General features: G+C 39.2%; 1 protein-coding gene across 1 annotated transcript in view; it reads right to left on the reverse strand.

The window, feature by feature from the left end:
* DSCAM (DS cell adhesion molecule) overlaps window positions 1-27,537 on the reverse strand; it is a 749,662-nt gene that overhangs the window by 618,487 nt on the left and 103,638 nt on the right. The window contains exon 3 of the mRNA XM_059165108.1: window positions 751-1,068. Within this exon, the coding sequence (XP_059021091.1) occupies window positions 751-1,068 (318 nt within the window). The remainder of the gene's footprint in view (window positions 1-750; window positions 1,069-27,537) is intronic.

Below are 27,537 nucleotides of genomic sequence, written 5' to 3' on the forward strand. Positions count from 1 at the left end.
ACAAGGAAGACAAGAATATCAACTGATTCTGTTTCAGTTACATCACACTTTAATGCGAGGGTCGTATCCCACGTGACCTGTGTGTCCTCCTTCCTTCCCTTCTCCTCCCTCCTCCCCCACTGCCAGCCTCTAGGGTAGGTTACAAGAGTCGGGTGGAGGAGTAACAAGAACAGGAAGCAAACACACTGGGTTTGAGACGCTGGAAGTCTGAGTTAGAGTACTGATCAGTCAAAATACAGGGACACCTGGGTGACTCAGCTGGTTAAGTACCTGCCGTCAGCTCAGGTCATGATCTCAGGATCCTGGGATCCAGCCCCACATTGGGCTCCCTGTTCATCAGAGAGTCTGCTTCTCCCTCTGCCCCTCCCCTGCATTTGTACTCTTTCTCCCTGACAAATAAATAAGTAAAATCTTATTTTTTTTTAATCAAAACACAATACATTTGGGCTACAGTTAAATCTTACCCACTTGCTATCACTCATTTCATGTCTTAGCTCCCACTTGCTATCACTCATTTCATGTCTTAGCTCCAGCAACACAAGGCATTTTGAGACCCGGTAAAGGGATGCTCGAACTTCTCAAAGAATTCCCCGATGGTGTCAAAATGAAGTGACGATAGGGTTTTCATTGGTTCTCAGCTGATGGCACTTTGCCATTTGTCACTGTTCACCCCGTAACCCACTCCCACCCCAGACCCAACCCCAGCCCCAAGCAGGCATAGAGGGAACAAAGCAGAGGAACCGTACTCACCAGCCTTGATGTGGACATCCTGACTTCTAATTTTCCCTGAAGGATTTTCAGCTGTGCAATAATAAGTATTATCATGGATTAAGGTACTAAAGCTTGAAGGAGGGAAGGGAAAAATTTGGAGAGTGCCGTTGGGGTGGACGTGGCGGATCCCGGGGACATCGTAGATCTCCTCGCCCGTCGCTAGGTACCATCTGAGAGACACAGGAGGGACGCCTGCAGCGGGGCAGGGCACCAGGGTCCCCGTGGTGCTCGCAAACACTACCTCTTGCAGAGATGCATTGACAAAGTAGAGGCTGGAGTGAAGGTCCTCACTGAAAACTACAAGAAAACAAGACGAGAACTGGTCAGTAAGGCTCGTGTTCTGAACTTGGCCTTCAGTCACTCTGGCCCCACAAGGTTGTTTTGAGAAAACAATCACAAGGCTTGACTAAAATGAAATAATTCAAAATTGCTCAACTACTATGGACAGAGAAGCTGGTATTAAAAAATCAGCTACTATCCTCACTTCGTACCTTGTACACCAACTGATAAGTTATCCCTGACCTTAACTTGTAATGGATTACTTACCAGCCTGTTCCCCACATCCCCTTCTGCCTCCACAGTACTGACCATGACTGGGATTTAGGCTGTGTAATTTGTATTCATCTATTGTTTTTCTCCCCCTCTAGAGCCTGAGTCCCAGGAGAACAAGGTCACGATTTGTTCATGCTCTAACCCAGAGCCCAGAGCCCAACACCCTGCCAGTGTAGGGCGAACAGAAGCTAAAGGAATCAATGATGAGGTCCACTTGCTAGGACTAACTGGCTCTGGTTGGGAGGTACACTGAGAGATATTCTGGAATGAAATCAGTCACAACTTTGAAAAATTAAATCTATGTTTGTAGGTAAAACATTTTATTTATTTATTTTAAAAGATTTTATTTATTTATTTGACAGAGAGAGATCACAAGTAGGCAGAGAGGCAGACAAAGAGAGAGGAGGAAGCAGGCTCCCGGCTGAGCAGAGAGCCCTATGCGGGGCTCAATCCCAGGACTCTGGGATCATGATCTGAGCCGAAGGCAGAGGCTTTAACCGACTGAGCCACCCAGGCGCCCCCGTAGGTAAAACATTTTAAAAAGCACAATCAGTTTTCTAAAAACAGTATCAATCAATGATGCATTTTTTTTTTTTAAATTGAAAAGATGCAGCAATAATACAGGGAACTTTGATGGAAGTATCACTCAATTCCACTAGCCTATGACAGTTTCTGTTCTGATTTTTATACTTCCTCTCCTGGTCCACCGGCCTACATGCTGTACCCACATGATTATTTTATGTAATAACGTGTACATGCAAAATACGCAATTGTTATAGGCTGTGCTTCTTTCTCCTAACATTATCTCATATACCAAATTCCGTATTTCTATACAGACCTTGCAAGCAAATACTGGATCCACATTTTCCCTAATGATTTTCTAGACTATTCTCCTGATCTTAGTTATTTTTTTATTTTATTTTTTAAAAAATTTTTTGAATTTCTTTTCAGTGTTCCAAAATTCATTGTTCATGCACCACACCCAGTGCTCCATGCAATACATGCCCTCCACAACACCCACCACCAGGCTCACCCAACCACCCGCCCCCCTCCCCTCCAAAACCCTCAGTTAGTGGTCTTAGTTATTTAAATTGTTTCTGTTTTAATTGCTATAAATAAGCTATATACAAACCAGTTCAGACATATTTGGCTTTTTAATTCATTGACTGAGTGCCCATGTTGCACTCAGTAACAAATAGTCACGGAGAGTTATTTATGTGAACAAAGGGTACAATTTCTAGAATCCAAAAATTAACCCAAAGATTTTAAAATGTCATAAAGACCTACTTCTCAGATGTTACCACTTCTATTTGACTTCCTAAAAACAAATCCTCATCACATAGACATAAGAGAGAAAAGAAGCTCTCAATACTTGGAATTAATCTCATTGGGCAGAGATGAGAATATTAGGGAGAACCTGTACCATCCCAGGCCATGTTATGAAACTCAAGCTGTTATTCTATTCTTGTGAACAGCAAATCTGCCAGGAGTAAAACAGGCTCCCCTTGGCAGAAAAAGATGTGTCTCCTCAGAAGGGTTGTCACTTGACCAAGGATTCAGGTCTAGGAGGTCGCAGATACAGGATTCAATTTTTCTGATGAAGCTCGAACCTCATTATACAGTTGCCTTTACTCTATAAAGCCAATTCCCAGGGAAGCTCTGTTTATGTGATTCAGTGTCCCCTAGCCAGCTCCCATGAATATCCACCCACTTCCTCTTCTGTCTCTCTCTCGGGTGGCACTCACCAGTTTGCTCACCAGGGCCAGCACTGGCTATCTGTGAGCTGACAAACAGAAGGGATGCCATGGGTCAAAAGATGACAAAGAAAAATCCATTTTGTAAGTGATAGGTTTACTCAAAAAGAAGACAGGCAGGGGTGTTCATCAAGTAGTAATGGTTTGATGGCTTTTTCTGCCAACCATAACTAAAGACTTTAGCAATGCTCCATAAATCAGAATATGAAAATTATTGCTAACTAAGAAATTGGCTCTGATCGGAAGCACAGTTAATAGTTAAACATTACAGCTTTCAACTAAAATAAAAACGCTGATAGTGGCACCATGATTTTACATTTGAGCTTTCTAGGAAACTGACATCACCCCAAACACATTGTTAGGAGTGAGGTAACTGTCACTCTTCGAGGCTAATTAATTCCACCCAGATCCTTTTGTGTTCCCTCCTCACATGACTCTTCTGTCAACTGGATTTGGGTAATTCGAACTAAATAAAATTCAGTCATATTTGAATTCTTTCTCTTGTCTCATAAAAGTAGCCTTGTTAAGAATAGAAAGTCTTTGAAAACGTGAATGTATATAAGGAATATTTCATATATAAATGTGAAATTATTTAAATGACTGAAAGAAAAATGCAAAATAAATGTTTAATCCTAGTAGTTAAGAAGATAAGTGACCCACAGGGGATTACTGTCACTTCTCCTTACATTTTTTAAAGGTATTTCACATTAGTCTTTCTACTTCGCACCACTGGGTTTAATAATGTAACATAAACTCATTCTCTAAGATACACATCATATGGCTACAGGCAAGAGAAAACCCAAACTACATTCCAGCAGCTTCTGTTTCTTCCATCTAAGGGGCTATCCATCTGCTTAAATAATAGTACTTCATTTTATGGCATGCTGCATGCACTTTAAACATAGCAACACTTGCTCCCTCCAGTAAGGGCATGTGCAATCTCACTGTGAATTCCGTGTGTGTGAAATTTCCCTGAAACTAACTGCAGTTTAATAATAGAAAGCTAAACAAAACATTCAGAATTATCTTGCCACACAACATGGCGTATAAAATCCTGGGGTGTGGACACTAAGGACGCTGATGGAAGAGGCTTTGGAGAATTGTTCTTTCATCAGCAGATTTCTGCATGGTTTATACTGTTATAACAGATGGTATAAGCAGGGCTCCCGTGACAACGTAAAGAAGAACATTACACTAAAAAATAGAATAAGTCTATATTGCTTGCTTTAAATTCCAGATCTGGCCAGGTGAAGAGACATGAAAGAAATGTTAGAGAATGCAATGACCTGATCTCTCTTTCATGTGAGAGAATCTGCCCTATACCAGTCTTCAGGCAAGGTCCCAGGAATGAAAATTCACATGAGTCTGGGTACTGATCTCAAGGAATTTTTGGTCTAGAGGGTGCCACAGTCAGTAAAGAGATCACTGATTATTTTTCTCTGAGTGTTGTTGCAGAGTTATTCACAAAATTCTACAGGAGCATAAAGGAGAGAGACTACCCCAGCCTGGGGAGGAGGAGGGGAAATCTCCAGAGAGAAGAGGAAAGGAGATGCTAGGCAGAGGGCCTATAAGTGTTAGGACATGGAGTCATCACAGACAGGAGAGAAGCAAGAAGATTCTGGGTAACAGAAACTTCATGGCTGAACTAAGAGTGATGCATAATTTGAGAGAGGGAGCTTGAGGTTCTTTATACTACTTATTCTGACACACTTGCTCATCACCTACTATTGACCTGGCACTGTGCTAAGGGCTCAAAATACAAGAACAACCAAAACTTGGAGGGTGATCTCGGGAAGCTTCCATTTCAGATGCTTATAAGTTTGGATTATAAGCGGTAGCAGATCTCATGCTAAAAAGCATGAGCTTAATTCTGCGAGCAGCAGAAAGTCCCATCCATAAGTATATACCCAAGAGAAATGAACACACATTTCCATGAAAATGCCTGTACACAGTGTTTAAAGCAGCATCATTGACAATAGTCAGATGTGCAAACATCCACAGCGTCCATCAGCTGAAGAACCGACCAACAAAATCTGGTGTCTCCCATGAGTGGAGATGTATTCAGCAGCAATGAGAAATGAAATACTGATGCATGATACAGACACAGATGACCCTTGATAATATCGTGCTAAGTGAAAAAGTGCCAATCGCAAAAGACCACACACTCAACAATTATGTAAATTCACATGAAATGCCCCGAAGAGACAACTCTGTAGGAACAGAAAGGAATGGTTTCCTTAGAACTGTGGGTGAGGGTGAGGGGGTTATAGGGTGGTAGTTAAGGTAGTTAAGGGTGGTAGTTGAGATGATTAAAATGGTCTAAACTTGACCATGGTGAAGATTGTACAGATATATAAATTTACTAAAAACCACTGAATTGTACAAATGGGTAAATTTTATTGTACGTAAATGATATTTCAGCAAAGTTGTTTAAAAAAATAGAGAATCTGTAAGTTTTGATGCAGAAAAAAATTGACACTTTCCCAATTTGTAGTTTAAAAAAGTAAACAATGGATTTACAAGGAGTGGAGACTAGAGACAGGAATTCCGATTAGGCTGATATGGGCATGACTACTAACTGCCCGGTCATTGGCAAAGGGAAGAAAAAGGCTAACTATATGAACATGTCTGATGTGATCCTGCTGGAATGTGTGGGCAGGGCCTTAGAAAGAATGAGACTGAGGAAGAGGAAAAGTCATTATTGTCAAATTCAGTAGTTTTCATGCCTGGCTGTATCATTGCTATGTGAATGAATATAGAGAACATACAAGGCAGAGCTGGTTTGGCAGAGAAAACAATAGTGTCAGATTCACTAAGGTTAAGAGGGCACTGACTTTGGGACACCCACTAGTGAGGTGGGAAAAAGGGTCTAAGACCCCAGAGAGAGATGTCCTAATCAGGGAATCTGAAGCCCGCCATTCAGTAAGACATACAAAGGAGAGTGTAAAGAACAAGAAGAGACAAAAACCAGAGATGGGGTAGGTCGGAGACTAGATGAAATAGGTGAGGGGATTAAGAGTACAATTATCTTGTTGAGCACTGAGTAAACATATGGAAGTGTTGGATCACTATAATGTATATCTGAAACTAATATAACATTGTACATTATGCTGAAATCAAAATTTGAAAAGTAAAATCAAAGTTAAAAAGAAAACAGAAATGGGGGCATGCCTTGGATGGCTCAGTTAAGTGTCTGGCTTCTACTCAGGTCATGATCCCAGGGTCCTGGGAGTAGGCCCCACATTGGGCTGCCCACTAAGCAAGGAGTCTCCTTCTCCCTTTTCCTCTGCCCTTCCCTGCTGCTTATGCTTGCGCTCTCTCTCTCCCTCTCTCTCAAATAAATAAATAAAAATCTAAAAAAAAAAAAAAAAGCAGAGATGCATCTTCAGGGATACTTAATATATAAAAGATGAGCAAAAGAAGGAGCAAGATGGCAGAGAAGTAGGAGACTGAGATATCATCAGGTCCCAGGAGTTCCACTAGATAGTTATCAAACCATTCTGAAAACTTACAAAGTCAACAGGAGATAGAAGAGTAGAAGAGTAGCAATTCTAGGAACAGAAAATCGACCACTTTCTGGAAGATAAGACATGTGGAGAAGTGAATCCGAAGCAATATATGGGAATAGAGTTTGTGGGGAGAGGGGCTGGCTCTCAGCAAGTGATAGGGCAGTGGAGCACACAATCAGAACTTTTAGAAGTCCACTCAACTGAGGGAAATTGCTCCAGAGGCTAAGTGGGGGGTGAAGCATTCATAGGGACAGTGTGGTCTCAGGAGGACCCTCAAGGACACAAAAAGACTAGGGGTGCCTGAGTATGGCAGAGCCCCCATGTATTGGAGTGGGGATATTGGCTACAGAGACAGAGTTGGAGCCGAGGAGTGAGCTCTCAGCTCGGGGATACCTTAAACCATGATCCGAGGCACAGTGCCCGAGCAGGGACTCCACAAGTGGCAGATCCTGGGAGACCCCCTCCTCCTCCTCCAGGAGGAGCAGAGTGGGAGCGTGCTGCAGGAATCTGCTGCGTTTGGAGACTCCAAACAGGGCATGCACCAGAGATAGAAACACTCAGTCACAGGCCGGGTGAGCTCTGAGTGCAACCACTAAGGAGATGGGAGGGACTGACTGCTTTTCTCTGAGGGCACACAGAGGAGTGGGGCTCAGAGCTCTCAGCTCCACTGGCCAGAGATTGGGAGGCAACATTTTCATTCCCGTCCTTCAGATCAGGGAACAAAAGCTCCCGAGGGTGAACCCAAGCAGATTACTTAGCCTGGCCCCTGGCAAGGGTGGTAAAATTCCACCTCAGGCAAAGACATTTGAGAATCACAGCAATAGGCATATCTCCCAGAAGATCAGCAAGAACATCCAACCAAGAACAAACTCACCCACCAATGAGAACTGTGGAACTCCAGAGCTAAGGGAAATGCAGCGTATAGAATTCATGGCTATTTTCCCATGTTTCTTTAGTCTTTCAAAGTTAAAATTTTTAATTTTATTTTTTTCTTATTCTATTTTTTAAAATGTTTCCTCTTTCCTATTTTAATGTTTTTTTTAACTATTTTATCTTATCAATGCCTTTTTAAAAGTCTTTTTTAAATCTTCATTGTTAAAGTCATATTTTATCCCTTCATTGTATTTAACCTTATTTCTTGTATACATATAAGTTTTTTTTCTTTAAAATTTTGGGATACAATTTCTCCTAATAGATCAAAACATACCCTAAATCTAGTGCATATCCTTGTTCTAGTCTCCAGCATGCTCATGTCTTTCCTCTTTTTTTTCTTTTTTTTAAATGAATTTTTTATATTATCAATTACCTTTTTTAGAATTTTTAAATTTTCATCTTCACATTCATATTCCATCCCTTCATCATGTTTACCCATACATATATATATATATATATATATAATATATATGAAATATATAAATATTATTTAATATATATTTTATTTTGTGGTGAGTATGTGTGTGTGTATATATATATATATATATATATATATATACACACATTTTTTTTTCTATCTTTAAAATTTTGGGAGGTAGTTTCTTCTAACAGAGCAAAATATACCCAAAATCAAGTGTGTGGCTCTGTTCTATTCACCAGTCTAATATATATATTTTTTCTTTTTCCCCCTTTCTTCTTCCCCCTGTTTTGGGTCTTTTCTGATTTGGTTATTGTATATTTTTCTGGGGTTGTTGACACATTTTTAGTATTTTCTTCTGTCATTCATCTATTCTTACCTGGATAAAATGACAAGGCAGAAAAACTCACCACAAAAAACAAACAAACAAAGCAAACAAAAAACTAAGAGGGAGTACCAAAGGCTAGGGACCTAACCAATACAGACATTAGTAATATGTCAGAACTAGAGTTCAGAATGACAATTCTCAAGGTGCTAGCTGGGCTCAAAAAAAGCATGGAAAAATATTAGAGAATTCCTTTCTGGAGAAATAAAATCCCTTTCTAGAGAAATAAAAGAATTAAAATCTAACCAAGTTGAAATTTTAAAAAAGCTATTAATGGGGTGCAATAAAAAATGGAGGCACTTAGTGCTAGGATAAATGAGGGAGAAGAGAGAATCAGTGATATAGAAGACCAAATGACAGAGAATAAAGAAGCCGAGAAAAAGAGATAAACAGCTACTGGACCACAAGGGAAGAATTCAAGAGATAAATGATACCATAAGATGAAATAATATTAGAATAAAAGAGATCCCAGAAGAAGAAGGAAGAGAGGGACAAGAAGGCATATTGGAGCAAATTATAGCAGAGAATATCCCTAATTTGGTGAAGGGAACAAACATTAAAATTCAGGAGGCACAGAGAACCCCCCTCAAAATCAATAAAAATAGGTCCACACCACATCATATAATAGTAAAACTTACAAGTCTCACTGACAAAGAAAAAAATCCTGAAAGCAGCTTGGGACAAGAGGTCTGTAACATACAATGGTAGAAATATTAGGTTGGCATACCTACCCACAGAGACCTGGCAGGCAAGAAAGGACTGGCATGATATATTCAGAGCACTAAATGAGAAAAATATGCAACCAAGAATATTATATCCAGCTAGGCTGTCATTGAAAATAGAAGGAGAGATATAAAAGCTTCCAGAACAAACAAAATTAAATGAAATTTGCAAACATCAAACCAGAGACAATATACAGTAATAGTCACCTTGCAGGCAATACAATAGTACTAAATTCATATCTTTCAATAGTTAACCTGAATGTAAATAGGCTAAATGCCCCCAATCAAAAGACAAAGGGTATCAGAATGGATAAAAAAACAAGACCCATCGATATGCTGTCTACAAGAAACTCATTTTAGACCCCAAGATACCTCCAGATTTAAAGTGAGGGGGTGGAAAACAATTTAAAACCATGCTAATGGGCATCAAAAGAAAACTGGGGTGGCAATTCTTATATCAGATCAATTAGATTTTAAGCCAAAGACTATAATAAGAGATGAGAAAGGACACCATATCGTACTTAAAGGGTCTATCCAACAAGAAGTCCTAAGAATTTTAAATATATATGTGCCTAACATGGGAGCAGCCAATTATATAAACCAATTAATAACAAAATCAAAGAAACACATCAACAATATTACACTAATACAATAATAGTAGGGCACTTCAACACCCCCCTTACTGAAATGGACAGATCATCTAAGCACAATACCAATATAGAAATAAAGGCTTAAATGACACACTGGACCAGATGGACATCACAGATATATTCAGAACATCCCATCCCAAAACAACAGAATATATATTCTTCTCTAGTGCACATGGAACATTCTCCAGAATAGATCACATCCTGGGTCACAAATCAGGTCTCAACTGGTACCAAAAGATTGGGATCATTCCCTTCATATTTTCAGACCACAATGCTCTGAAACTAAAACTCAATCACAAGGGAAAATTTATTTTTTTTATTTTAATTTTTTTAAATTTATTTTATTTTTTCAGTGTTCCAAGATACATTGTTTTGTTTTGTTTTAAAGATTTTATTTATTTATTTGACAGACAGAGATCACAAGTAGGCAGAGAGATCACAAGTAGGGGTTGGGGAGCAGGCTCCCTGCTAAGCAGAGAACCTGATGTGGGGCTTGATCCCAGGTCCTGGGATCATGACCTGAGCTGGAAGCAGAAGCTTTAACCCATTGAGCCACCCAGGCACCCCCCAAGATGCATTGTTTATGCACCACACCCAGTGCTCCATGCAATACAGGCCCTCCTTAATACTCACCACCAGACTCATCCATTCCCCTTACCCTTCTCCCCTCCAGAACCCTCAGTTTGTTTCTCAGAGTCCACAGTCTCTCATGCTTCATCTCCCCCTCTGATTTCCCCCAATTCACTTTTCCTTTCCTTCTTCTAATGTCCTCCATGTTAATCCTTATGCTCCCCAAGTTAGTGAAGCCATATGATAATTTGTTGTTGTTGTTGTTGAACAAAATATTTTAATATAAACTATTAATATAGTTTAGGGGGCAATACATGGTATAATTCTTAATTGGTGATATTAAATAATATCTAGAATACCCACCACCTAGTACCCCAACCTCCCACCCCACCCCGCCACTTCAAACCCCTCAGATTGTTTTTCAGAGTCCATAGTCTCTCATGATTCACCTCCCCTTCCAATTTACCCCAGCTCCCTTCTCCTCTCTAACACCCCTTATCTTCCATGATATTTGTGGAGCATAACAAGGGGAAATTTATAAAGAACTCAAGTACATGGAAGCTAAAGAGAGTCCTACTAAAGAATGAGTGGATCAACCAGGAAATTAAAAAAAATAAATAAATAAAAAATCATGGAAACAAATGAAAATGAAAACACAAATGTTCAAAATCTTTGGGACACAAAAAAGCAGTCCTGAGAGGAAAGTATATAGCAATACAAACCTTTCTCAAGAAACAAGAAAGGTTTTAAGAAAACACCTAATCCTACACCTAAAGGAGTTGGAGAAAGAACAGCAAAGAGAACTTAAGCCCAGCAGGAGAAGAGAAATAATAAAGATCAGACCAAAAATCAATGAAATGGAAACCAAAAGAACAGTAGAACAGATCAACAAAACTGGGAGCTGGTTCTTTGATAGAATTAATAAGATTAATAAACCCCTGGCCAGACTGATCAAAAAGAAAAGAGAAAGGACCCAAATTGATAAAATCATGAATGAAAGAGGAGAGATCACAACTAACACCAAAGAAATACAAACAATTATAAGAACATATTATGAGCAACTATACATCAGCAAATTTGGCAATCTGGAAGAAATGGATACATTACTAGAGACATATAAACTATCAAAACTAAACAAGGAAGGAATAGAAAACCTGAACAGACCCATAATCAGTAAGGAGATTAAAGCAGTCATCAAAAATCTCCCAAAAACAAGAGCCCAGGGACAGTAGGCTTCCCAAAGGAATTCTAACAAATATTTAAAGGATGTCTATTCTAATGGAGGCATAGTACTCCATAGTGTATATGGACCACATCTTCCTTATCCATTCATCCTTTGAAGGGCATCTTGGTTCTTTCCACAATTTGGTGACCATGGCCATTGCTGCTATAAACATTGGAATACCCAACTTTTGTAGCAACATGGACAGGACTGGAAGAGATTATGCTGAGAGAAAGAAGTCAAGCAGAGTCAATTATCATATGGTCTCACTTATTTGTAGAGCATAACAAATAGCATGGAGGACATTGGGAGTTAGAGAGGAGAAGGGAGTTGGGGGAAATTGGAAGGGGAGGTGAACCATGAGAGACTATGGACCCTGAAAAACAATCTGAGGATTTTGAAGGGGCGGGGGTGGGAGGTCGGGGTACAAGGTGGTAGGCATTATAGAGGGCACGGATTGCATGGAGCACTGGGTATGGTGCAAAAATAATGAATACTGTTATGCTGAAAATAAATAAAAAATAAATTTAAAAATAAATTAATGTCTATTCTTCTGAAACTGAAACTTCCAAAAAATAGAAATGGAAGGAAAACTTCCAAACTCATTTTATGAGGCCAGTACTAACTTGATCCTAAAACCAGACAAAAACCCCATCAAAAAGGAGAATTACTGATCAATATCCTTGATGAATACAGAAGAAAAACTCTCACCAAAATACTAACCAATAGGATTATTATAAGGATTATAAGGATAATTATAAGAAATATAAGAATAATTATAAGAGGGGCGCCTGGGTGGCTCAGTGGGTTAAAGCCTCTGCCTTAGGCTCAGGTCATGATCCCAGGGTCCTGGGATCAAGCCCCACATCAGGCTCTCTGCTCAGCAGGGAGCCTGATTCCCCTCTCTCTCTCTCTGCCTGCCTCTCTGCCTGCTTGTGATCTCTGTCTGTCAAATGAATAAATAAAATATTTTTTTAAAAAGATTAAAAATAAGAATTATAAGAATTATAAGAATAATTATAAGAATTATAAGGATAATTCACCGGGACCAAGTGGGATTTGCTCCTGGGCTGCAAGGTTGGTTCAACTTCTGCCAATCAATCACTGTGATACAATACTTTAATAAAAGAAAGAACAAGAACCAGGTGATACTCTTGATAGATACTAAAAAAGCATTTAACAAAGTGCAGCATCCTTTCTTGATCAAAACTCTTCACATACCTCAATATCATCAAAGCCTTCTATGAAAAACCCATAGTGAATATCATTCTCAATGGAGAAAAATAGAGAGCTTTTCTGCTAAGGTCAGGAACATGGCAGGAATGTCCAATATCACCACTGTTGTTCAATATAGTACTAGAAGTCCTAGTCTCAGCAATCAGACAACAAAAAGAAATAAAATGCATCTGAATCAGTAAAGAAGAAGTCAAACTCTCTTTGCAGATGATATGATACTTTATGTGGAAAACCCCGAAGTCTCCACTCCAAAACTGCTAGAACTCATACAGGAATCCAGTATTAAATCAATGCATGGAAATCAGTTTCAATTCTAGACACCAAAAGCAAGACAGAAGAAAGATAATTTAAGGAGTTGGTCTCATTTACAATTGCACCCAAAACCATAAGATACCTAGGAATAAACCTAACCAAAGAGGCAAAGAATCTGTACTCAGAAAACAAAAATACTCATGAAAGAAATTGAAGAAGACACAAAGAAATGGAAAAGCATTACATGCTCATTGAGTGGAAGAACAAATATTGTGAAAATGTCTATGCTACCTAAAGTAAACTATGCATTTAACATTATCCTTATCAAAATACCATCAACTTTTTTCAAAGAAATGGAACAAATAATCCTAGAATTTATATGGAACCAGAAAAGTCCCCAAATAGTCAGAGGAATGCTGAAAAAGAAAGCCAAATTAGTGGCATCACAGTTCCAGACTTCAAGTTCTATTACAAAGCTGTCATCATCAATACAGTATGCTACTGGTGCAAAAAAACCCCAGACACATAGGTTAGTGGAACCGAATAGAGAGCCCAGGGGTGCCTGGGTGGCTCAGTGGGTTGGGCCTCTGCCTTCGGCTCAGGTCATGGTCTCGGGGTCCTGGGATTGGGCCCCACATTGGGCTCTCTGCTCTGCAGGGAGCCTGATTCCCCTCTCTCTCTTCCTGCCTCTGCCTATTTAGGAAAATTGGACAGCGACATGCAGAGGAATGAAACTGGACCATTTCCTTACACCACACATGAAAATAGCCTCAAAATGGATGAGAGACCTCAATGTGAGACAGGAATCCATCAAAATCCTTGAGGAGAACACAGGCAGCAGCCTGTTTGACCTCAGCCACAGCAACTTCTTCCTAGAAATACAGCCAAACACAAGGGAAACAGAGCAAAAATGAACTATTGGGACTTCATCAAGATCAAAAGCTTTTTTACAGCAAAAGAAACAGTCAATAAAACCAAAAGACAACTGACAGAATGGGAGAAGATATTCACAAATGGCATATCAGATAAAAGGCTAGTATCTAAAAACTATAAAGAAGTTATCAAACTTGACACCCAAAGAACAAATGATCCAGTCAAGAAATGGACAGAAGACATGAACAGACAATTTCAGGAAAGAAGACATCCAAATGGCCAACAGACACATGAAAAAGTGCTCCATATCACTCAGCATCAGGGAAATACAAATCAAAACCACAATGAGATACCACCTCACATGGGTCAGAAGGGCTAAAAATAACAAGTCAGGAAATGACAGATGCTGGAGAGGATGCAGAGAAAGGGGAATCCTCCTACACTGTTGGTGGGGATGCAAGCTGGTGCAGCTACTCACTAAAACAGTATGGACGTTCCTCAAAAACTTGAAAATAGAGCTTACCTACAACCCAGCAATCGCACTACTGGGTATTTACCCTAAAAATACAAATGTAGTGATCATGGGCATTTGAATATTTATAGCAGCAATGTTCACAATAGCCAAACTATGGAAAGAACCTAGATGTACATCCACAGATGAATGGATAAAGAAGATGTGGTCTATACATACAATGGAATACTATGAAGCCATCAAAATAAATGTAATCTTGCCATTTGTAATGATGTGGGTAGAACTAGAGGGTATCATGCTAAGTGAAATAAATCAATCAGAGAAAGACAGTTGTCATATGATCTCTCTGATATGAGGAATTTGAGAGACAGGGTAGGGGGCCATCAGGGTTAGGGAAGGAAAAAATGAAATAAAATAGGACTGGGAGGAAGGCAAACCATAAGAGGCTCTTAATCTCAGGAAACAAACTGATGATTGCTGGGGAATGGGGGAGTAGGGATAGGTTGGCTGGGTTATAGACATTTGAGGAGGGTATGTGCTATGGTGAGTGCTGTGAAATATGTAAGCCTGGTGATTCACAGACCTGTCCCCCTGGGACAAATACAGCATTATATGTTAATTTAAAAAAAAAAGTGAGGGGTGCCTGGATGGGTCAATGTGTTAAGCCTCTGCCTTCAGCTTGGGTCATGATCCCAGGGACCTAGGATTGAGCCCCATGTCAGGCTCTCTGCTCAGCGGGGGGTCTGCTTCTCCCTCTCTCTCCCTGCCTGCCTCTCTGCCTACTTGAGATCTCTCTCTCTCTGTCAAATAAATAAGTAATTTTTTTTTAAGGTGAGCAAAGGATATCTGACCAAAGACTGGCACCCCAATCCATAATGGACTCCTCCAAATTAATAAGAAAAAGAGAACTTGATTTTTTAAAAAATGTACAAAAACCATTATACAAGTTGTCAATGTGCACATGAAAAAATACTGAATGTAAATAGTAGTCATTAGAAAAGTCTAATTAAAAACATGAGGAGGGGTGCCTCCATGGCTCCATGGTTCAGTCAGTTAAGCATCAGCCTTCAGCTCATGTCATGATCCTGGGGTCCTGGGATGAAGCCCCACATCAGGTTCCCTGCTCAGTGGAAAGTCTTTCTCCCTCTCCCTCCGCCTCTCCACCCCTCCAGCTTATGCTTGCTCTCCCACTCTCAAAAATACATGACCCTAAAACAACAACAACAACAAAAAAAGAGTTACCATTGTGTCTCAAGGATTTGGAGCAAAAGGAACCTCATTTGCTGCAGGTGAAAGTATAAACTGATAAAATCAGTATGGAACACTGTTCACCAGTATCTTCTAAAGTGGGACATATGCATATCTTTTTTTGAAAGATTTTATTTGTTTATTTGACAGAGAAATCACAAGTAATCAGAGAGGCAGGCAGAGAGCGAGAGGAGGAAGCAGGCTCCCAACTGAGCAGAGAGCCTGATGCATAGCTTAATCCTGATACACGGGGATCGGGGATCGTAACCTGAGCCAAAGGAAGAGGCTTCAACCCACTGAGCCACCCAGGCGCCCCACATATGCATATCTTATGACTCAACAATTCACCTGCTAGGTATTTATCCAACAGAAATGTATGCACACACTCACCAAATCACAAATACTAGAATATTCATAGCAGTACTGTTTGTAAATGCCCCCAACTGGAAATTGCTCAAATATCCATCAGTAGTAAATAATATGATATATTTGTACTCTGCATCACTATATAATTGTAGGAATGAATAATCTGTAACTACAAAAAAAAATAATAAATCTCATAACCACAATGTTGAAGCAAAGCAAATAAAGACAAGAGTAAATAATATATTATTCCATTGATATCAAGCATAAAAACAGAAAACACTAATCAATGATGTTAAGAATCACAGGTTGGTGGGCACAAAGAATGAAAAGACATACGGGCAACCAGGCTGCCAGCTATGTTCATTTTCTTGATCTGGGGGCTGTGTACACTGATGTGCTAAGCTAATGAAAATTTCACTGAGCTATACACTATGATGTATACATGCTTATATACATATTCTATACTTCAATTAAGAAGCTAACTATTTTAAAGAAATGGAAAAATAAAAATCCATCCTGAAGATTAAGAGAAAATTATGAAATCAGGAGCCAAAATCTGAGAGAAAATGATGCCTTAGAAAGAAAAGCATAGCATTTGAGGAAGTCAGCCAGTGGTTTTCAACAGTGTCAATTGCTTCAGAGAGATCATAAAACATAAGAATCAAAACAGACCATTCGATTTGTAAATTGGGTATATTCATTTTGAATGGAAATGTCATTTAGAACTAAAATACTTTTATTGATTTTATAGGAATATGTGAGTGGATGTGCTTAGTAAAATGCATTGCTTTTCTAAAGGTATTCCAAAATGAAAAGGGATATAACTTCACCTTAGGTAAATATTGTCTAGAAAGCAAAACCCTTCACTGATTCAGACACTCCAAAATGTTTTTATATTTGAATAAATGCTTTGTAATTTAGTGTCATTTTGATCAGACGATCTGAAAGCAGATAAATGAATGGTCTCATAATGGCTTGGAAAGCATTCCAAACTTCTATAAAATAATTCCACAACAGGCTATAAAAATATGCTCATATGTTATGCATTTAACTCTAATATATTTCAATTATTCTATCTATTCCCCAGCACTGAAGAAATGGTGCAAATCCTCTTATGAATAACAACTGGATAGAACTTCTCATTGGCATAAAATTTTGAAATATGATATTCAGTTTCTGTCCATGATAAAACAAAACAAACAAACAAACAAACAAAACAGGAACTGGATTTATCCTCCCATAAGTAAACATTTCAAAGCAGAACAGTAAACCGTGAAAAGAAGGAGACAAATGAGCTGGGCCCTATATGTGCCCAGCTTACTGCCCAGAGAAAGTTTCCAAAGCCTTTTAAAAGGAAAAACCCAAGTAGAACATGGTGGAATTTATGAGCGGAGAGAGCCAAATGTGAGTTGTGGGGAAGCCAAGACTGATAGATGTACAAAGCAGAGAGAAGGAAGTTGCACAGATTTCCTCCAGGGAGCTCCAGAGACCAAAAGAAGACCCAAAGAGACCCTTTGATGAGTCTTTAGCTGTGTACAGATATTTGCATGTATGTGAGGAAACTGCTGGATAAGAAAAACCAGAAAAGGGCAGGTGGAAAATCCCTGAGACTCCCATGGAGAAGAGACTGGTTCATATTCTAGCTGGCTAGAGTGGAAAGAAGCAATGCTTGAGGTATCAGATAGAGTACTCCAAAGTGTAACAGCACAACACTGAGGGCCAAATGGATCATAACAAGGCCTAAAAGGGATTCCAGAATGGATCTCAGAAGGAATGGAATTGATTCCAAGTAACTTAACTGCCCAGAGAAACACATTTCAATACTAGTTAATGGAAAAGAATAAAATCTAATCATCAATAATGTAACATTTTCAATGTCTAGTAGTCAATTAAAAAATGAACATAAACAAGAAAATATGATCTATCATTGGGAATATATTCATTCAATAGAAACAGACAGAGAATGAGAGATGATAGACTTTGCAGGCATGAACCCTAAGTAGCTATTATAAGTAATCTCCCAATATCTTCAAAAGGGCAGAGAAAAGCAAAGGCACATTGATGAAAGAAATGAAGACCATGCAAATAACCAAGATAGAACATCTTGAGATTAAAAATACAGTATACACGGAATGGGAGAAGATATTTGCAAATGACAGTACAGACAAAAGGTTGATATCCCAGGATCTATAATGAACTCCTCAAATTCAACACACACAAAACAGACAAGCATATCAAAAAATGGGCAGAAGATATGAACAGACACTTCTCCGATGAAGACATACAAATGGCTATCAGACACATGAAAAAATGTTCCTCATCACTAGCCCTCAGGGAGATTCAAATTAAAACCACATTGAGATATCACCTTACACCAGTTAGAATGGCCAAACTTAGCAAGACAGGAAACAACATATGTTGGAGGGGATGTGGAGAAAGGGGGACCCTCTTACACTGTTGGTGGGAATGCAAGTTGGTGCAGCCACTTTGGAGAACAGTGTGGAGATTCCTCAAGAAATTAAAAATAGAACTTCCCTATGACCCTGCAATTGCACTTCTGGGTATTTACCCCAAAGATACAGATGTAGTGAAAATAAGGGCCATCTGTACCCCAATGTTTATAGCAGCAATGGTCACAGTCGCCCAAATGTGGAAAGAACCAAGATGCCCTTCAACGGAAGAATGGATAAGGAAGATGTGATCCATATACACTATGGAGTATTATGCCTCCATCAGAAAGGCACTATTATGCTGAGTGAAATAAGTCAAGCAGAGAGAGTCAATTATCATATGGTCTCACTTATTTGTGGAGCATAACAAAAAGCATGGAGGACATGGGGAGTTAGAGAGGAGAAGGGAGTTGGGGGAAGTTGGAGGGGGAGGTGAACCATGAGAGACTATGGACTCTAAAAAACAATCTGAGGGGTTTGAAGTGGTGGGGGTGTGGGAGGTTGGGGGAACCAGGTGGTGGGTATTATAGAGGGCACGGATTGCATGGAGCACTAGGTGTGGTGAAAAAATAATGAATACTGTTATGTCGAAAATAAATAAATAATTAAAAAATAATGCTTACTTTTGTAGATAAAAAAATATATAGTATACAAAATGAAAACATGCAAATGAAATTAACAGCAGACTAGACCTTGCTGAGGAAGGTATCAGTGAACCAGAAGATACAGCAGTAGAAACTTCACACACACACACACACACACAAAGTCTAAGACAGTAAAGAAAATATTAGTGAGGGGTGCCTAGGAGGCTCAGCTGGTTACATGTCTGACTGGTAATTTCAGATCAGGTCCTGATCTCAGGGTTGTGGGCTCAAGCCCCATGTCAGTTTCCATGCTCATGGGGACTCTGCTTGATATTTTCTCTCCCTCTGCCCCTCCCCACTGCCCATGCACATGCATGTATCCTCTCTCTCTCTCTCTATCCCTCTTTCAATAAGTAAATCTTAAAAAATATTAGCAAGATGGTGGGGGGCTATCTCACATGCCTAATATATGTATAATTGGAGTTCCAGAGGGACAAAGTGAGACAGAAAAATTTTAAATCCAAAATTTTCAATACTTAATGAGTATTGGAACTCCAAATATCCCATAAATTCAATGAACACCAAACAGAAGAAACATGAAAAAAAAAAAATTACACCACGATACATCATATTTACATTTCTGAAGGCTGATGATAAAAAGAAAAATCTTAAAGGTAGCCAGATTTTTAAGTAAAATACACATTATAGACAGAGAAATAAAGATAAAAACAATGGCTGACTTCTCAAAAACAACACAAACGAGAAGAGAGTAGAGCAAAAAATAAGCATGAGGGGAAAAAAACTTGCCAATCTAAAATTCTATACATAGCCAAAAAAAGAAGCATACTTTCATAATGAAGGTGAAATAATAATGACTTTTCACACATCCATAAGCTAAGAGAACTCAGTGGCAGTATAAGAAGTGTTAAAGGAAGTCTTTGGGCCAGAGGGAAAATACGAGATAGATATTTATGACCTCACAAAAGAAATGGAGAGTCCCAAAAAATGGTATGTATATAAGTAAACATAAAATGTATATTTCCCCATTTAAAACATTGTCAAAAGACAATTTATTGTTTACATCAAAAATGATAATAATGTGTTGGGGATTTATAACATATATAGAGATAAAATGAATGACAGTATTGGCACAAAGGCAGGCAAGAGAAGGGAAATGACAATCTACTGCTGTAACTTCTGTCTATTACACACTGAGTGTTCTAATACTGTTTGAAAGCAGGCCATGTTAATTTAAAGATGTATATTATAAACCCTAAAGTAATCACTTAAAAAAAAAAGGTAAAGCAAAACAGAAATTAGGCATTTTCCCCTTTAGGTAGAGAAAATTAATCGTTAAAAAAATGCTCCACTAATCCAAAAGGAGACAAGAAAAGAAAAAAAAAAAAAAAAAGAAAATTATGTGGAATAAATAGGACACAAGCATCAAGATGGCAGATTTAAATCCAAACAACTGATGTTCACATCACATGTAAATGGCTGAGCATGACAATTCAAAGGAACAAATTGTCAGAATGGGTGAAAAACCAAAACCTAACCATAATTATCTAGGAGAAATTCGCTTTAAAATATAAAGAAACAGGTAAACTAAAAGTAAAATGGTAGGGGCACCTGGGTGGCTTGGTAGGTTAAAGCCTCTGCCTTCGGCTCAGGTCATGATCTCAGGGTCCTGGGATTGAGGCCCGCGCTGGGCTCTGTGCTCAGCAGGGAGCCTGCTTCTCTCTCTCTTTCTCTCTGCCTGCCTCTCTGCCTACTTGTGATCTCTGTCTGTCAAGTAAATAATAAATAAAATCTTTTTTTTTTTTAAAAAGCAAAAAGATTAAAAAAAAAAAAAAGTCCCAATCTAACACTATTTCCACACCCCCCAAAAAAACTGGAACAACAGGTGTTGGTGAGGATGCAGAGAAAGGGGAACCCTTGTGCACTGTTGGTGGGAATGCAAACTGGTGCAGCTTTTACTCTGGAAAACGTATGGAGATCCTCAAAAAATTTAAAATAGTGGTGCCTGGCCAGTTCAGTCAGTAAGCATGTGATTTTTGTTCTTGGCATCACAGGTTCCAGCCCCATGTTGGGGATAGAGCTTATTTTAAAAATAACTTAAAGAGGGGCGCCTGGGTGGCTCAGTGGGTTAAGCCGCTGCCTTCGGCTCAGGTCATGATCTCAGGGTCCTGGAATCGAGTCCCGCATCGGGCTCTCTGCTCGGCAGGGAGCCTGCTTCCCTCTCTCTCTCTCTGCCTGCCTCTCCATTTACTTGTGATTTCTCTCTGTCAAATAAATAAATAAAATCTTTAAAAAAAAAATAAATAACTTAAAGAAAGTTAACAATAGAATTACCCTACAACCCAGCAATTTCACAATTGGTTATTTACCCAAAGAATACAAAAATGCTAATTCAAAAGGATACATGCACCCCAATGTTTACAGCAGCATTTCCTGCAACAGCCAAATTAATGGAAATAGCCCTTGTCCATTGATAGGTGAATGGATAAAGAAGAGGTGGCATATATACACAATGGAACATTACAGCCATAAAAAAGAATGAAATCTTGCCATTTGCAACAACATGGATGGAGCTAGAGAGTATTACATTAAGTGAAATAAATCAGAGAAAGAAAAATACTATATGATCTCAATCACATGTGGAATTTAAGAAACTAAACAAAGATGCAAGGATAAAGAGGCAAACCAAGAAACAGATTCTTAACTACAGGGAACACAGTGCTGGTCCCAGAAGGGAGGTCGGGGATTGAGGCAGGCACCTGTCGTGATGAGCACCAGGAAGGTATGGAAGTGTTGAATCCCTGTAGTGTATACAGTGTATACCTGAAACTAATATAACACTGTGTGTTAACTAACTGGAATTTAAGTAAAAACTTAAAAAAAAAAAGACAACACAAAATTTTGGTAGGATTTGGAGCAACTGAAACTCTCATATATAATGATGAGAATGTAAAACTACACACTTTGGAAAACAGTCTGGCAACTCCTAATAAAATTAAACACACAGCAACAAAATAAAATAAAATATAAAGAAACAGGCAGATTAAAAGTAAAAGGATTTTTAAAATTGTCTGCTAACACTACCAAAAACAAAAACAAAAACAAACAAACAAACAAAAGCCCTGAAAGGGCCACAATATCAATGGATATTGATATCAAAATATCAAAATAGATTTCAGGATAAAGAATATTACTAGGATGGCAATTTTCTAATGAGAAGGTGGTCAGTTCCTCAAAATGACATAATAATCCTTAATGTTTTGTACCTAATAAGAGAACTCCAGAATACGTGAAGGAATTCTCCTGGAATCACCGTGAGCTAAAGCAAATTAAAGGCTTCTTTTTTAGCACTAACTGCTCTAGGGGTGATTTATCGGTGTTTTTGATTGACAGGGAATCTGCCTTCTTGTATTTCGATGTTGGTAAAGTATGCATAGAAAAAAATCAATCCTACCTCATGCTGATGGTTGACTAGAGTCCAGCCACCCTGGACCCCCCAGCGCCGTGGGTCCCCAAATCTCTTCCCACTTCAGAGCCTGCACAAATACTGGGCCTTTTGCTGAAATGTTTCACCACCCTCTGCTCCATGTGCTACTACTCACTCTCTCGATCTCAGCTAACACATCAATCTTAGAAATGTCTTCCTGAAAAACAATCTGAGGGGTTTGAAGGGACGGGGGGTGGGAGGTTGGGGGAGCCAGGTGGTGGGTATTAGGGAGGGCACATATTGCAAGGAGCACTGGGTGTGATGCAAAAACAATGAATTCTGTTATGCTGAAAAATAATAATTAATAAATAAATAAATAAATAAATAAATGAAATTTTAAAAAACTAAAGAAAGAAATGTCTTCCTGGTCTTCCACCTCCCTGACTAGACCCCTTGTCCTACCTCTCAGCTTTCTGCATGATTCATTCATAACTCTCTTAGTTTTTTGGTGTGGACCCTCCACTGAACTGTAAATTTAGAGATGACACAGCTGTATTCCTGGCACCTCGTGTGCCGACTAGGACATATAGAAGCTCTCAAACTCTTACTGAATGAATAATTGTTCAAAAAATATATAATGGTTTTCATACTGTATATGGCCAAAAACTATCCTTTTAAGAAACCATATTTAATCTGTATTTCATATGCATCATCTATTATAATCAAAATTCCATTATATAGATGTCAAGGGACAGTGAGTAATTCCTCAGATATTATAAGAAGAACACATTTATGAGATTTAGCTACCATGTGTAAAAAATGTTCTTTTCATCCAATATTTGCACTGATTTTTCAACAAGGGAAAAAAGGTTCAATTTTGCTATGTGTTTTACAAATCTCTGGAGGAAAAAAAAGTAAGAAAAATGTTAATGTTTTTTGCTCAGAAAATGTCTAAGTATTGTTTGCAATATCCTTTCAGAGAATTATTTCCATATGTGTACAGGGAATTCATTTTAGAAATAAAGTCTCTCCATCCCTTTGGATGGATGAAAGTCACTCTCAGTAACATTGCTGGCGGTTAAGTGTACAGTTTTAGGGATGGATACAGACACTGTAATGAGTAATCTGCATGTAGTTTGCTATGTGCCAGCATTTACATTTTGGGTTCAAAGTTATTCAAAGGCTTGAGAGTGGCTGGGAATTTGGAAAGAGCAGAAGGCACTCTGGGAATTATGACCACACGCAATAAAGAACACGAATAAACCAAAATGATGTCAATGACTCCTTAACGTTCAGCAGCATCAGGGAACAAATTTGGGAACAAAAATAGGACAAATTAATCCCAACCCCTTCTCCCAAACCCCCTCCCCCCGGCAACCCTCAGTTTGTTTTGTGAGATTAAGAGTCACTTACAGACCTGTACCCCTGGGGATAAAAATATATGTTTATAAAAAATAAAAAAAATATAAAAAAAATAAAATAAAAATAAAAATAAAAATAATAAAAAAAAATAGGACAAATTAATGAAAAAAGCGTCGCAGCAGATTCACATGAGGAATTTCAAATTTTAAAAAATCATCAGGAAAAGAGAGTGGGAAATAAAGCTAAAAACATCATAATGTTGACAGCATTGTTTCCTGAAGATGAAAAGCCTTGGGGAGAGTGAAAATATTACAAGAACAAATGTCCAAAAACACAGCAAGGTGAACCAGGAACAGACAGAACCCTGCAGCAAAAAAATGAGACTCTCGAAGTGAGGGGCGGAAGGAGGTTAACTGAAGCCGAACCACCTGTCCTATGGTTAAAGAGCAAAACAAACTGAAATCTGAGGTTGCAGTGGGACCCCAATAGAAAGAAGTAAAGTCTAACTCCAGAAGTGAAATCTTAAGTTACAGTGTTCAGTGAAAGCACTAAAGTATAATGATGATAAAACAACAACACATGTTTCTTAGTCAATCTCATTGTTCAGCATCATTTTCTTTTGCTAGAACGTCGCTGAGCTCAGGGGCACTCAATTTTCCACTTTGCTCCAGCCTAAGGACTTCCATAAGCCTCCTTTTTTTTATGAATTTATTTTCAGCATAACAGTATTCATTATTTTTGCACCACACCCAGTGCTCCATGCAATCCGTGCCCTCTATAATACCCACGACCTCCCACTCCCCCGCCACTTCAAACCCCTCAGATTGTTTTTCAGAGTCCATAGTCTCTCATGATTCACCTCCCCTTCCAATTTCCCCCAACCCCCTTCTCCTCTCTACCACCCCTTGTTCTCCATGCTATTTGTTATGCTCCACAAATAAGTGAAACCATATGATAGTTGACTCTCTCTGCTTAAGGATGAATACCCAACTTTTGTAGCAACATGGACAGGACTGGGAGAGATTATGCTGAGTGAAATAAGTCAAGCCTACTTTTTAAAGTAATTTATTTTTCCAGGTAATGCACAGATTTTCCTTTGTGTTTCAGTAATAAAATGAGTGACCATCTGGATAACTGCAGAAATAGCCTAAGTGGTAAGTGATACAATCTTTTCAATTAAAAGGACTCTTAGAAGATTGACTCTAGTCTAAGCTGGTCCCTTCAGTTCACCAACCTGAGTGAGAGACCTGCTCATTGGCTTCCTCTTGTGTGACTTTCTTCAGCTTCCTCCAGTATATTAAATCACAGACAACTTATCTACCATCATTACCAACTCATGGCTGACACCATCTTACCCCACTTCCTCTTTCTCCTTAAGATTACGTACAAATGCCTTTACTACCATTTTTTTTTCAGTTTTTTTTATTAATTTATTTTTTTCAGGGTAACAGTATTCATTGTTTTTGCACCACACCCAGTGCTCCATGTAATCCGTGCCCTTTACTACCATTTGAATGGAGTTTCAGGGGGCAGGATGAATGAACAATGACAGAGTCTAGATGCTCAGGTCCCTTGTCTTACCAGCAGTACCCACTGTCTCCAAAGCAGTGACAGGAAGAAACTGTCTCTGCATTCCAGGTATGATACAACTCTCTGGAACACTGGGGAACATTGCACAGAACTCACCTGTCTCCACCATCATCTATATTCTTGTATCAACTGATCTAGTCTTTCACTTTTTTGCCCTTGCTTATCAAGATACTGTTCATTTATGGGACCTGATTCATTCTTTGCTCAAACATTTATACCATGGACACATTATCATCCTTGCACATCATCTGCTTGCACAGATCTGAGTAGACAGATAATGCATTGGACACTTACAGAGAATTCAGGCCAGATGTCCATGGACATAGAAAAGCATTTCTTTGGACAAAGGTGCCATCGTCCTTGGGGTTCTCCACACTCGAAAGCCGCTATCTGACATACAACAGTATGAAGGCCAAAGACCTGATATTTCACCTCTGAAAGCTGATGTGCTCTTCATAGAAAAAGTCATGGGGCTCACCTAGAAATCTACACCCAGAGCATCGAGCCAGTAACCAAAGACATTTTTAGATAACGCAAACCGCAAAATTTTACCTTTCACGCACCCTATTCAGAAAGCGACTGGAATGAATAAATAAGGCAACAAACCAAGGGAGAGGAGTCTACCACGTACAGAGGAGACAGAGACTCAGACACAGGTGAGGATTCCATGAAAGGAACTTCCAAGTGGCTGAAAGTTTCCAAGATAACAGCTGTAGAGTGGAAACTAGTCCAGGCAGGTGCAGAGAGAGGGCTCCCACAGATGTTTCAAAAAAAAAAAATTAAAAATAAACATTTAAAGACCCTGATGTATCTGAATGTATTAAAAGGAGTCCTTAGTCCTGTCAGAGAATTTAGGGGATGACTTAGTTACACATGTCATGGAGACTAAGTAAACAAAAAAGTCAGTGATTATTAATCCCAGGGAAAACACAAAGCTGTTATAGACAGGAAAAGCATTCATAATGTGCTAGGTGGCTCAGCTGTACCTAACACTTACATGATTATAATAATGTAAACCCAAAATATTGATTTAACCCAAAATGGTAATATAATTACATGAAAAAAAAGTAGTAGCAGATAAGGAAGGAAGGCACTCAGAGTGCATAAAATTAATGTAAGTAGGCATCTAACCCGCAAAAATGAAGAATTTCCGTGTAAACAGAGAATTTGAAAATATCGGTGTGAATAGGAAGAGAAAAAGCTTAAAAAGGAAAAAAAAATATAGAGAGAAAGCAAAGTCAGTAGATGAGTGTATTTCTAGAGAGGGTTTCATTCCAATCACACTAAGAAGCAGCTCTAACCAACCCTTAGGTAGAGCAGCACCCCCCACGTGTTGAATCACAGGGTGCCTGGTGTTCACCCCACATCAGCCAGCATTGAGCCTAACAGCAACCCATGGGCTTTGGGTGATGGACCACAGGATGTAGAAATCCCATCCATACAGCATTATTTGGGAGTCTCCAACACTGAAGACTTTAGAGGAAAAGATCAGTTGACTGGAACCCCGGTAAGCTGTTACTCTAATTTCCTAGTCCCCTCCATGACACCCGTTTTCCGGGATCCAGCATTCTGAACACATCACATTCATGCAATTCTCACCACCCTCCTCTTCCATGTGATTCTTTTTCATATTTGTTAACATTTCAGAAAGAGATCAATAAGAATCCCACAAGGTACAGACAAAAATATTGTGCCCATAAAATATCTGTTTGAACAGAAGAGCTAATAGCCATCCAGTCTTACACACCCTCTGCCCAAACGCTTCCGGCCCCCCTTGACACACCTTTTCCTCATCCTCTACATCCACGACACGAGGAAGTCCATCAGCTACACGTCCAAAACATGCTCAGTCAGCCACTTGCCATTTCTTCGGCCATTTCCCTGGTCCAAAGCACCCCCACATGCCCCTGGATTATCGCAGGGCAGAGAAGCCCCTCCGGCTGTCTGGCATCCACCACCCACCCTTCATCCCCTGCACACATACCCACTAATCCATCCCCCAGAGCAATCCAGGCACACATGCTACACTGTCTCTCTCCCCTGCTGAGAACCCTCCGAGGTCCCCTTCTCTGACATAAAAGCCATTGTTTTCATGTGGCCCATGCTTGCTGTTCCTTCTCTGCTATCACCTCCTACTCCTCACCTTGCTCCATCCACTCCAGCCACGGGGCCT

The sequence above is a fragment of the Mustela lutreola genome, chromosome 2 (genome assembly GCF_030435805.1).
Source record: "Mustela lutreola isolate mMusLut2 chromosome 2, mMusLut2.pri, whole genome shotgun sequence".
Lineage (NCBI taxonomy): Eukaryota > Metazoa > Chordata > Mammalia > Carnivora > Mustelidae > Mustela > Mustela lutreola.